The following is a 12514-nucleotide window of genomic DNA, read 5'->3' on the forward strand; positions in this document are numbered from 1 at the left end:
GCCATGCAAAGTCTTTACCACATTGACTACATTCATAAGGTTTCTCTCCGGTATGAATTCTTTCATGCCTTTGAAGATGACAGGGCCATGCAAAGGCTTTACCACATTGATTACATTCATAAGGTTTCCCTCTTGTATGAATTCTTTTATGCCTTTGAAGAGGACTGTGACCTGCAAAGTCTTTACCATATTGCCTACATTCATAAGATTTCTCTCTTGTAAAATTTCTTTCATGTCTTTGAAGGTGACTCTGACATGCAATGGCTTTAACACACTGATCACATTCATATGGTTTCTTTCCAATATGATTTCTTTCATCCCTCTGAAGATGATCTGGACATGAACCAGTTCTACCACATTGGTTATCTTCATGGGTTATTTGTTCAGTGTGTGTTCTTTTATGTATTTGGAGACTACTGTGATGTGCAATGGCTTCACCATATTGAATGTCTTCCTTTGCTTTTTCTCCAATATGAGTTCTTTTATGCCTCTGAGGATGACTGTGATGTGCAAACAATTTACCATGCTGAGTAAATTTAGAGGGTTTTTTCTTCAGTATGACTTCACTCGGGAAGAGTGGGCTTTGTTGGGTCCCTCCCAGAAGAGTCTCTACAAAGATGTGATGCTGGAGACCTACAGGAACCTCTATGCTATAGGTAAGAAAGCGAATTTTCTTTTACTTAAAAAAAAATGGGACAGCCGGGCGTGGTGGCGCACACCGTTAATCCCAGCACTCGGGAGGCAGAGGCAGGCGGATCACTGTGAGTTTGAGGCCAGCCTGGTCTACAAAGTGAGTCCAGGACAGCCAAGGCTATACAGAGAAACCCTGTCTCGAAAAACCAAAAAAAAAAAAAAAAAAAAAAAAATGGGACAACTGTTTCTTTGTTATTGATGCTTTTCTGTAATTTTTATTGAGAATGAGGAGGACTGATGTGAATAATTCAGGTATGATTGTAAGGTTCACTGAAGATACTAACATGAATTTTGCATAATTTTTAATAACATGACATATTTTCTGGTACTATATTTTAGGCTATAGTTGGGAGAACCAACATATTGAAGATCATTGTCAAAGTTCTAGAAGACGTGAAAGGTAATTTTCATGTGCAAGCTAATATAAATATGCCTAAGAAATTTTAATGTGTCCTGGAGGTTTTAAAGAAAATCAACAGTGTAAATAAAACACTGCTTTAAGTGCATTAGTGATTATTAAATTCTCACAAAACCATGTACCTCAGTGTCAGGTATCGGCTTTGTTTTTGCCAAGCATTTCTCTAAGAAAGAAGACAAGGAAACAATGCCTGAATGGATATCACCATTCGAATCATAGCCCCGTTACAACAGAATAGATAAATATATGCCTAAATCCTTCAAATAAGAAAGTAGAGTGAGGTGTGGTGGTGCACACCTTTAATCCCAGCACTGGAAAGGCAGAGGCAAGCGGATCACTGTGAGTTCAAGGCCAGCCTGATCTACAAAATGAGTCCAGGACATATACTTATAAAACCATTGCTAAGCTTATTGAGATGGCTAATTTATGAGAGTCAAGAATGTTGTTGTTAAGGTTAATTGTTGTTAACCTTAATCTCTAAACCACGTGTGTGTGTGTGTGTGTGAGGAACAAAAATTGAAACAGTATGAATGCAATGTGGAACCCTTTCATTTTTCATTATTCTTTTAATAGGTGTAGCATATGTCACAGTGGATGCAAGCCATGTGAGCGTAGGGAGAGTGAAAGAAGCCACATACCCTTCTTTCTTCCAGAACAATTAGAAAATATGTAGTATTCCCCACTGTGAGTAGACTTTCTGAATGTGATACGATCTTACAGTTGACTGGCTTTCCAACTTTATTTGGAACATCCACAAACTTACACTACAAAAAGATCTTTATGAGGCCGGGCGGTGGTGGCGCACCCCTTTAATCCCAGCACTCGGTAGGCAGAGGCAGGCGGATCGCTGTGAGTTCAAGGCCAGCCTGGTCTACAAAGCAAGTCCAGGACAGCCAAGGCTACACAGAGAAACCCTGTCTCAGGAAAACCAAAACCAAAAAAAACAAAAACAAAAAAAAACAAAAATTCTCTATGAGTAATAGAAATATGGATATTCTTCTGGTTGTCCTGGTTTTCTTTCCAAATGTAGTATGACTCATACAATAGGCAAATTTACAAATGCAATCAGGGTGAAAAGATCTGGTTTCTTTCAGTTTTCTTACAATATGTAAAAATTTAATATAAAAACAGGATCCTATAAATGTGCGCCATGTAAAGAATGCTCTTACCATCAGAGGTATCTTCAAAGACAAAAGAACCCATAATGAAGGGGAACCAGGAATGTTAATATCGCAATAAAACTTTAAGATCTGAGTCCTCTTTACTATTAGGCCAAATTATAAAATTAATTACACAGATAAAAGCATTCATCAATGCAATCAATGTTGTAAAGCTCTCACAAGTGCCAATTATTTTTTCAGGCATGAAAGACGTCATAGTGGAGAGAAATCACCTGAACATACTCAATGTGATAAATCCGTTCTGTGTCAGAGTCATCCTCCTGGAGAAAAACCCTATGAGGGTATTCAATATGGTGAAGCCTTTGCACGTCTCCGTAGGCTCCAAAGACATAAAGGAAGACACACTAAAGAAAAACCCTATGTATGTGACCAGTGTGGTAAAGACTTTCCATGTCACTGTAGTCTCCAAGTTCAAAAAAGGACACAGACTGCAGAGAATCCCTATAAATGTAACAACCAAAGTGATAAGGCCTTTTCACAACACAGTCGTCATAGAAAACATAAAAAAACAACTGCTGGAGAAAAACCTAATGAATGTAGTCAGTGTGGTAAAACCTTTGCATGTCACAGTGCTCTTCAACAGCATGAGCGAATTCATACAGGAGAGAAACCGTATGAATGTAATCAATGTGGTAAGGCCTTTGCACACCATGGTCATCTTCAAAGACATAAAAGAACACACACTGGAGAGAAACCTTATGAATGTAAGCACTGTGGTAAAGCCTTCGCAGTTCACAATACTCTTCAAATCCATGAACGAACACATACTGGAGAGAAACCTTACGAATGTAATCAATGTGGTAAAGCCTTTTCCCAACCGAGTAATCTCCAAATACATAAAAGAAAGCATACTGGAGAGAAACCCTATGAATGCAACCAATGTGGTAAAGCCTTTGCAAGTCATGGTAGTCTCCTATATCATAAAAGGACACATACTGGAGAGAAACCCTATGAATGTAATCAATGTGGTAAAGCCTTTGCACATCACAATCATCTTCAAATACATAAAAGAACTCATACTGGAGAGAAGCCCTATGAATGTAACCAATGTGGTAAAGCCTTTGCACGAAACAGTCATCTCCGAATACATAAAAGAACACACACTGGAGAGAAACCATTCGAATGTAGCCAATGTGGTAAAGGCTTTGCATGTCACAGTTATCTTCAAAGGCATGAAAGAAATCATCCCGGAGAGAAACCCTGTACATAAATTTAATGTGTTGAATCTTTTTCACATTTCTAAAGTCTTCATCATCATGAAAGAATTACTACTGGAGAGAAACCTTACGAATGTAGTTCTCATCATCCTGAAAATATAGTGGAGAGAAATTCTGGGAGTGTAAGCAATGTGGTAAAGCCTTTGTGTAGTGGGTTTGTTGCGATCCAACACAATGCAAACTCCAGATAAATGCACATGACCAGAATTTATTGTAATCAAGTTTCTACTGCTCGTTTAGGACCACAGAAAATACTTGGAAGCTGAACTGTGACACCTCAATCCCACTGCCCATCCCCCTTCCCCACTTTCATGCCACTACCCCTGAGCCAGAATATTACAGAGCTTTTAAGGTTGAAAACCACAAATATCTGTGCCAAGGTACAGCTACACTTTCTCACCAATCAGGATTTAAGGTTCGGGGCTTTCCTTACGTGGTTGATTGATGTCAACTGATACAGAATGTAGGTTGTACAATTTTGCCAATCATACCCATTTGTTCTTTTGTGGGTAGGAACAGTCATTATGTTTTGGGGAACAAAAGATGATAGACAGAAGCCAGTCAGCTGTTATAAAGTCTCCAGCATGACTAGGGCCTGGGAACTTGAACTCAGTTTCATTCTATGACTAAATGGAAGCAGATAACAAAGAGGACATGTTTCTTTTGCATGTCACCAACATTTGCCTGTCACAGTCAAATGCATAAAAGAACAGATCCTGTAAAGAAACCCTATGAATAAGCAATGCGTTAAAGCCTTTTCATGGAGCAGTAGCCTTAGAAATCATGAAAAAAAAATCATCCTGCACAGAAATCCATAAATTTAGTCAGTTGGGAAAAGATACTTCATTCTATCTTTATACAAGAGTAAAACCTTTGGTGTACAGCATCATATTCAAGGGGAGGAGGTCCCCATCAGTCACAGTCATCGGGAAGGGGAATGGGATGAAAGCAGGAGGGAGGGAGGAATGGGAGGATGCATAGGATGGGATAGCAATTGAGATGTAATATGAATGATTTTATTTTTCAATAAAAAAAAAAGAATGGAAAAAAAACCCTTTGGTGTATAATCATTTTTGCGAAAACCTTTGCATTTCACAGTAGTCTCTGAGGATCTTAAAGAACACATGCAAAAGGGAATCTATATTATTGCAGACTTGGAATAAAGAATCACTCACTGCCTATTGCTCCACAGGTGCTATGCTCCATTTGGGCCAATTTCCTGCAGAATCTTAGGAAGATGATTTTACCACTCCTGATAATAATTCCTGTGTCGATTCAGGTAACTTTGAGTCTTCCTGCTAATTAGCAGAAGAACTCCCAGGAACTTTGTATGCCTCTAAGGATCAGGCATGTAGACTGCGTTAAATTGGGCCTGACACAGATGTATGACCTAGGGCAAACATTTCTGTAGGTCAAGCGATTAGAGAGAGGACTCCTGTACAGGGGTTGCTGCACTGAGCCTGCTGGAAAGAATGGACATGCTCTGCCGGACCTGACATGTAAGGATAAACTGCCTGGAATCTCTTTTCGGCTCTGGGAATCAAGTTCCTGGCTTCCAGCAAGTTGTGCCAAAGAAAGAAAGGGGCTGAGATTCCTCTTTACAAGGCCTTCTCTCTCAGCTAGAGTGGGAAGTTCTGGTAAGGCACCTGAAAGGTTCTCTACTCAGCCCCAAGCCAGTTGGAATCCTCTGAGTAAACAAGCCAGGGTCCCTTGTCAGTCTAATTAAGACTGCCTGCTGTTAAGCAATCAAAGACTTTAGTGAGAGAGGAGCTTTGGCTGGAAGAAAGTTAGTGACCTCAGATGGCTCAGGAGGTAAAGCAGGTTTTAAGTCTGGAAGTCTGGGGTTCAAAGCCACGGTCCAACTTGTCTACTTTCTCCCCTGAGCCTGTCGATGCTGGATATGACTTTGATTGACAGACTGCTTCCCTGCATATCTCTAGCTCTCATCCCAAATAGCCTGTGGTAGCAGCTTTCATGAGGACTAGAACTTTACATGGCACTTTCTCTTTTGTTTGTTTTGACTTACAAAAGACAAAAAGGGTGCTTGTGGAAAAGAGACCCAAGATGGGATGAGGAACTAAGCAGTGATAATCTCTATGGAAGAAGTTTTTTTAAAAATGAGCAAGACCAATTTTTAAAAGATGCATCAGAGCCACAATTCACACACATACAAAGGACAGAGGACACAAATACAGAAAGCATCAAGTAGAAGTCCTATAACACAGCACTGTGGTTACAGTTCTCAGATGAACGGCTATAGTACGCTAGTCTAACCTCAGAGAAAGGTTGCTTTGCCGCCTCTGAGCAGCCGCAACTGCTTCCATATAGGACGAGGAAGAGTTCTTTTGTTTTGCTTTGGGTTTTGGGTTTTCGAGACAGGATCTCTCTGTGTAGCCTTGGCTGTCCTGGACTCGCTTTGTAGACCAGGCTGGCCTCAAACTCACAGTGATGCGCCTGCCTCTGCCTCCTGAGTGCTAGGATTAAAGGTGGGCGCCACCACGCCCGGTTCATTTTAGCTAGCACTGACAGCTGTCTATCTCAGGGCTATGAGAAACCCATTGTAGAGAAACCATTTAAGCTCCATGTTTACTTTTTTTTTTTTTTCCGAGATAGAGTCTCTCTGTGTAGCCTTGACTGTCCTGGACTCACTTTGTAGACCAGGCTGGCCTCGAACTCACAGCAATCCACCTGCCTCTACCTTCCAAGTGCTGGGATTAAAGGCGTGCACCACCACGCCTGGCCTCCATGTTTACTTTATTTCCCTGCATACCTCTGTGTGCAGTGCCTGCAGAAGGCAGAAGGAGCATCACAATCCCTTTGTATTACGGTTAAGTGCTTTCAACTGCTATGCTATCTCTCTAGATGCTTTTGCATTTAAAAATTATACATTTGAATTAAAATACATTATATCATTTTCCCCCTTCCTTGTCATTTCTCCATCCTTTCCCACATTCTTCCTTTATAATTTTCTCCTTTTAAGTATGTGTAAGTAAGTAAGTGCAGATTCATGACTGACACCCGCTGAGGCCATTGCTGTTGGTTGAGTGGATATGGTTATGGGGGGGGGGGGGAAATGACACTTTGCACTAGATAATCAATTAAGGAGCTCATCCCTGGGCGTGGTGGCGCACGCCTTTAATCCCAGCACTCGGGAGGCAGAGGCAGGCGGATTGCTGTGAGTTCGAGGCCAGCCTAGTCTACAAAGTGAGTCCAGGACAGACAAGGCTACACAGAGAAACCCTGTCTCGAAAAAATAAAAAAATAAAAATAAAAATAAATAAATAAATAAATAAAGACCAACAGGAATCTGACCCCACAATGACCTAGGCTGCCTTTGACCTTACACAGTATCGATAATAGAAAAGAAGGGATGGTAAATAGTTCATTTAATACTTGTGAAGGCTGGGCGTGGTGGGTCACGCCCTTAATCTCAGCACTCTGGAGACAGAGGCAGGTGGATCGCTGTGAGTTCAAGGCCAGCCTGGTCTGTAAAGTGAGTCCAGGACAGCCAAGGCCAAAATCAAAATCTAAGGAATCAGTGGCCAGCACTGTGCACTCTGCTTTTCTCTCCTTTGCCAATAATAATGCAACGTGGACTGGGGGTGGGGGCGCTATTCCAAGATGAGAGAGCCACTTTAAGCATACAAGTATTCTAGCATTCGAAAAAAGAGTTTGACTACTTAGAGTATCTTATTACCCCTAAAAATATATTAATTTATTTATTCACTTCACATCCCATTCATAACTCGCTTCCTCCTTTCTCCCAAGTCCCGCCCTCCTGTCCTCCTCCCCTATCCTCCCTCTCCTATTCCTCTGAAAAGGGAAGCCCCGCCCCTTCCCCCGCCACCAACCCACCAAGCTCATCAAGGACAGAAAATGTCCTCTTCCTCTGTGGCCTGGCCAGGCAGTGGGGAGTGATAAGGAAGTAGAGGCTTGGTGGGGTGCTTCTGGGGACACCTCTGGGTCCTGGGGAGTTGGCTCTGTTGTTCTTGTGGGGCTCCTGTCACCGCCAGGTCCTTCCGTCCTCACCCCCTCACCCCTTCACCCCCTCACCCCCTCACCCCCCCCTGCCCCTTCCCACCAGCCTTTCTATTGCATTGCCCAGTATTTAGCTGTGAGTCTCAGCTTCTGTTTCAATCCCCTGCTGGGTGGAGCCTCTCACTGTCTTCTGATAAAAAGAAAAGAATGTATGTTAGGATCACTCAGAAACCACTTTTCCCCCTGGGATTGGTAAGTGGATATAAGTCTGCACCAGTGTGAGGAAATGTAAACTTTTAAAAAACCAAATACAACAAAGCAGATTTAAAAAAAAAAAAAAAAAAGAAACACTCTATTTGTATTATACACCTAAACAGCTTGTTTTACAGTAACTGCTTTATAAGTCATAAGCACTCTTGAAAACAAGCCTATCTTGATTTTTGTACATGTGTCTCTGTGTATGAGAGAGAGAGTGTCTTTCTTGTGGGCTCAGGTGCCACACCAGACAAGAGCGTGTCAGATCTCTTGGATCTAGAGTAGAAGGTGGTTATGAATTTCCCAGCCTGGGTTGGGTGTTGGTATCTGAACCCATGTCAACCCCAACAGGGTATCTGCTGAATTACCTGCCCAGCCCTCATAGTATTTTTTAAAAGATTTATTTATTTATTATGTACACAGTGTTCTACCTGCATATGTGCCTGCATGTCAGAAGGCACCAGATCTCATTATAGATGGTTGTGAGCCACCATGTGGTTGCTGGGAATTGAACTCAGGACCTCTGGAAGAGCAGCCAGTGCTCTTAACCGCTGAGCCATCTCTCCAGCCCCCCTCTCATAGTATTTTTTAATCCAATAATCAAACCTCTTTTACAGAGTAACAACAACATAAACCTAAGTAAGTACAGAAATAACTAATGACCCCTGGGAATCTGCTGCTGCAGTATTAAGACATTGGTGATGGGACTAGGTAGGACGCCTCCAGAACTTCCCCACTATGTTAGTCACCTGAGAACCAATACCACAGACCGTGCTCACCTGCTCTTCTCTTACTGCCTTATCTCTGTGTCTGAGACATCAACGATGGGCTGAGAAGCCCTACTCAACCAGAGGCCTTGCCTGCTAGACAACTTCGTAGTCTGTCTCAAGGCCTACCCCATTATCTGATGCTCCAGACTCAACTCTCACGGTTCCTCTAGCACTGGAATAGAATAGTAGAGGAGGCTTCCTCTCCCCTTTTCCATGCCTCCTGTAGATACCACAGACCATTTCACCTGTTCCTCCTTTCCTGCCTCATTACTGTGTCCCAGCCCCCACTCGGGTAGACACTCTGCTCAACCACATGCCATTTCTGCTAAAGACCATGTAGGCTGTTCACAGACCTAACACACTACATGTTACACTAGACACCATGTTCACAGTTTCTCCTAGCACTGGAATAGAACATCAAAGGCAGCTTCACCTCTTCCCTGTCTACACCTCCTGTGGGCTGCTAAGAACCACTCTCCCTGGCTTCCTTTTCCTCTAGTCTCCAATACCAGCAAGCATTTCCCCTGGAACACATCCACCAAACAGGTCAGTTTAAAAGGCAACAGTCATCCACTACATTCAGGAAATCCAGATGGCAAGCAGAAACCCAGGAACGAAACTCCCACCCAAAGAAGAAAAACCCAGAAATCAGCACCTAAATCTATAATCACCTCAAACCCAGGTGTTGAGACACCAGCCAGGGAACTACGTCACCAACTGAGCCAAACTACCCTGTCATAGCAAGTCCTGAATATTCCAAGTTAGCTGCACGCCTTTAATCCCAGCACTCAGGAGGCAGAGGCAGGTGGATAGCTGTGAGTTCGAGGCCAGCCTGGTCTACAAAGGGAGTCCAGGACAGCCAAGGCTACACAGAGAAACCCTGACTCAGAAAACAAAAAAAAAAAAGAAAGAAAAGAAAAGAAAAGAAAATAGAAGCAATAATAAAAAAAGAAAGCACAAATTGAGAGAAACCTGGAAGTGAAAGTTTTAGGACTGCAACAATGAACTACAGAGATAAGTTTCACCGCAGAAAAGAAATGGAAGCGCCGGGCTCAATGCCACACAGCTGCAATCCCAGCACTCGTGGAGGCAGCAACAGATGGTCCTCTGTGAGTCTGAAGTCAGCCTGGTCTACAAAGTGAGAATCTCAGGCAGTCAAGATACAATGGAAGAAATTAATAAATCCATCAAAAAAATGTGAAATCTAAAAATTTCCTGGAAAAAAAACCTTTCAGGAACTCTGGGACATTATGAGAAGACAATTGCAAATAGTAGGAATAGAGGAAGGAGAAAAACACCAGTTCAAATGTCTAGAAAATATTTTCATCAAAATAATCTAAAAAATGTGTAATGTAAAGAAGAAAATGCCTATAAAGTGACACTAAGCATACAAACACCAAACAGATTGGGCCACAAAAGGAAGTCACCTTGCCACATAATAACCAAATTCTAAACATACAGAACAAAGAAAAAATATAAAAAAGTTGCAAAAAGAACAACACAAAACAAAACAAAGTAACCTATAAAGGCAGAACTATTAGAATTATACCTGTTTTTCAATGGAAAATTTAAAAGTAAGAAAGACTTAGACACATGTGCCGCAGACTCTTAAGAAACTACACATGCCATCCCAGCTTATTATATGCAGAAAAAATCAATCACAACAAATGGAGAAAATAAGTTATTCCATGATAAAGTCAAATTTAAATAATATGTCTATAAACACAGCCCCATACAAGGTGCTAGAAAGAAAAAAATGCAAGCCAAGGTGTAAACTATACATGTGACAACAGAGGAAACAAATAATCTCACATCATCAGCAAAAAGAAAACGGAAGTGCGTGCACACACATCACCACCACTACCACCATCACTCAATAACAACAGCAGCAACAGCAGCAGCAGCAGCAGCAGCAGCAGCAACAGGGACTTAACAGTCACTGTTCAATGACCTTAATTCACCAATAAAAAGACACGGTCTAACAGAATGGATGCTAAAGAGAGAATCCATCCTCTTATTGTATACAAGAAATTCAGTTCAGCCCAAGTGTGGTGGCACATGCCTTTAAAACCAGCACTCAGGGAGGCAGAGGCAGGTGGATTGCTGTGAGTTCATAGCCAGCCTGATCTACAAGGCAAGTCCAGGACATCCAAGGCTACACAGAGAAACTCTGCCATGAAAAAAAAAATCACAACAACAAAACAAAAATGAAGAGAAAGAAATACAGTTCAACTTGATGGACAGTACAGCCTCAAGGTAAAGGGTTGGAAAATGACACTTCAGCCAAATGGATCTAAGAAGCAAGTTGATGTAGCCATTTTAACATCTAACAAAATAGACTTCAAACAAAAATTAATGAAAAGAGATGTTGAAGGATGCTAAATATCCATTAAAAAAAAACCCTACCAAGGTAGCATTTTCATTCTTTTTTTTTTTTTAATTTTTCATTTATGTGCATTGGTGTGAGGGTGTCAGATCTTAGAGTTACAGACAGTTGTGAGCTGCCATGTGGGTGCTGGGAATTGAACCCGGGTCCTTTGGAAGAGCAGGCAGTGCTCTTAACCACTGAGCCATCTCTCCAGCCCAGCGTTTTCATTCTTAACATCTATGCTCCAAACATAATAGCTGCCACCACTGTAAAAGGAACAAGTCTGCAGCTTAAATCCCACATCGACCCTCATACACTTACAGTGGGAAACTTCAGTATCTTATTTCCACCAACAGGTAGGTCCTCCAGAGAAAAACTAAACAGAGAAATGCTCCTGATAACTGATGTTAAAAACCAAATAAACCCAACTCATACTTACAGACTATTTCACTCAGACACAAAAGAATATCCCTTCTTCTCAGCAATGTGTGGAACTTTCTAAAAACCTGATCATATCCTCAAACACAGTGCAAGTTTTAACAGATACAAGTAAACTGAAGTAAACCCCTGCCTCCCATAGGATCGCTGTGGATTAACACTGCACATCGTCAACAACAGAAACAACAGAAAGCTTTAAAACGTATGCAAGCTGAACCACCCTCTACAGAATGAAAAGTGGGTCGAGACAAAAATAAAGAAATGAAAAACTTTCTAGAATTCAATGAAGGGGCTGGAGAGATGGCTCAGAGGTTAAGAGCACTGGCTGCTCTTCCAGAGGTCCTGAGTTCAATTCCCAGCAACCACATGGTGGCTCACAAGCATCTATAATGTGATCTGATGCCCTCTTCTGGCATACATTAATATGTATATGCATTAATAAATACATCTAAAAAATAGAATTCAATGAAAATGAATGCACAGCATATCGGAACTTACGGGATACAGTGAGCGTGGTGATGAAAGAAGAGTTGAGAGCAATAAGTGCGTACATGAAGGCAGAGGTGCCCTTCATTCACACTGTGTTGAGGTGGACACATTCCCTTGTTAGCTGCCGAATGAGCAATGAGCTAAATGCAAACAGATTCTGGTATTGTATTTGCTATTGGGGGATCTCTTGCCTTAATATGTAGTGTAAAGATGACTCCCCAGTTATCTTTGATGGGTTAATAAAGAAGTTTAAGAGCCTATGACTGAGCAGCTGAGACAGTACGTTGGACCTCAATGCCCAGTCTTGGGTTCCTAGGAGGTGGGAAGAAAGAGAGAGAGAGAGAGAGAGAGAGAGAGAGAGAGAGAGAGAGAGAGAGAGAGAGAGAGAGGAAAAAGGAGGAGGAGGAGGAAGTTACCACAAAGCACAAAAACCAAGAGTGTACAATATTTGTAACAAACAAACAACCCTCCCCCCAAATAAGGGGATAAAAAGAAATAAAAACATAAGCATAAAAATATATTCAGGTTTTTCATCAAAAGGCCTAAAGAAACTGCACCAGTAATCCTGTGAACTTGACCAATGTTACCTTTGATTGCACGTGTAAAGAAATTATATAAGCAGACTTCACAACTCCTACAAAAACAAGTCCAAGAGCTCCCTAACCTCTTATATTTCTGACCCTCCAGCTACTACTGATCTTTCTTGT

The 12514-nt window shown here is 41.6% G+C and overlaps 1 protein-coding gene across 1 annotated transcript; it reads left to right on the forward strand.

Moving 5' to 3' along the window:
- Nucleotides 1-496: 496 nt before the first annotated feature.
- Nucleotides 497-4432, forward strand: LOC311587168 (uncharacterized protein; the record flags this gene model as incomplete). The annotated part of the gene is made up of 3 exons (XM_084763666.1): nt 497-656; nt 1033-1093; nt 2473-4432. The coding sequence occupies 3 exons, from the start codon at nt 497-499 to the stop codon at nt 3500-3502; spliced, it is 1251 nt and encodes a 416-aa protein (XP_084619792.1). The 3' UTR covers nt 3503-4432.
- Nucleotides 4433-12514: the final 8082 nt, after the last annotated feature.

The sequence above is a fragment of the Acomys minous genome (genome assembly GCF_964271855.1).
Source record: "Acomys minous genome assembly, chromosome: 16".
Classification (NCBI taxonomy): domain Eukaryota; kingdom Metazoa; phylum Chordata; class Mammalia; order Rodentia; family Muridae; genus Acomys; species Acomys minous.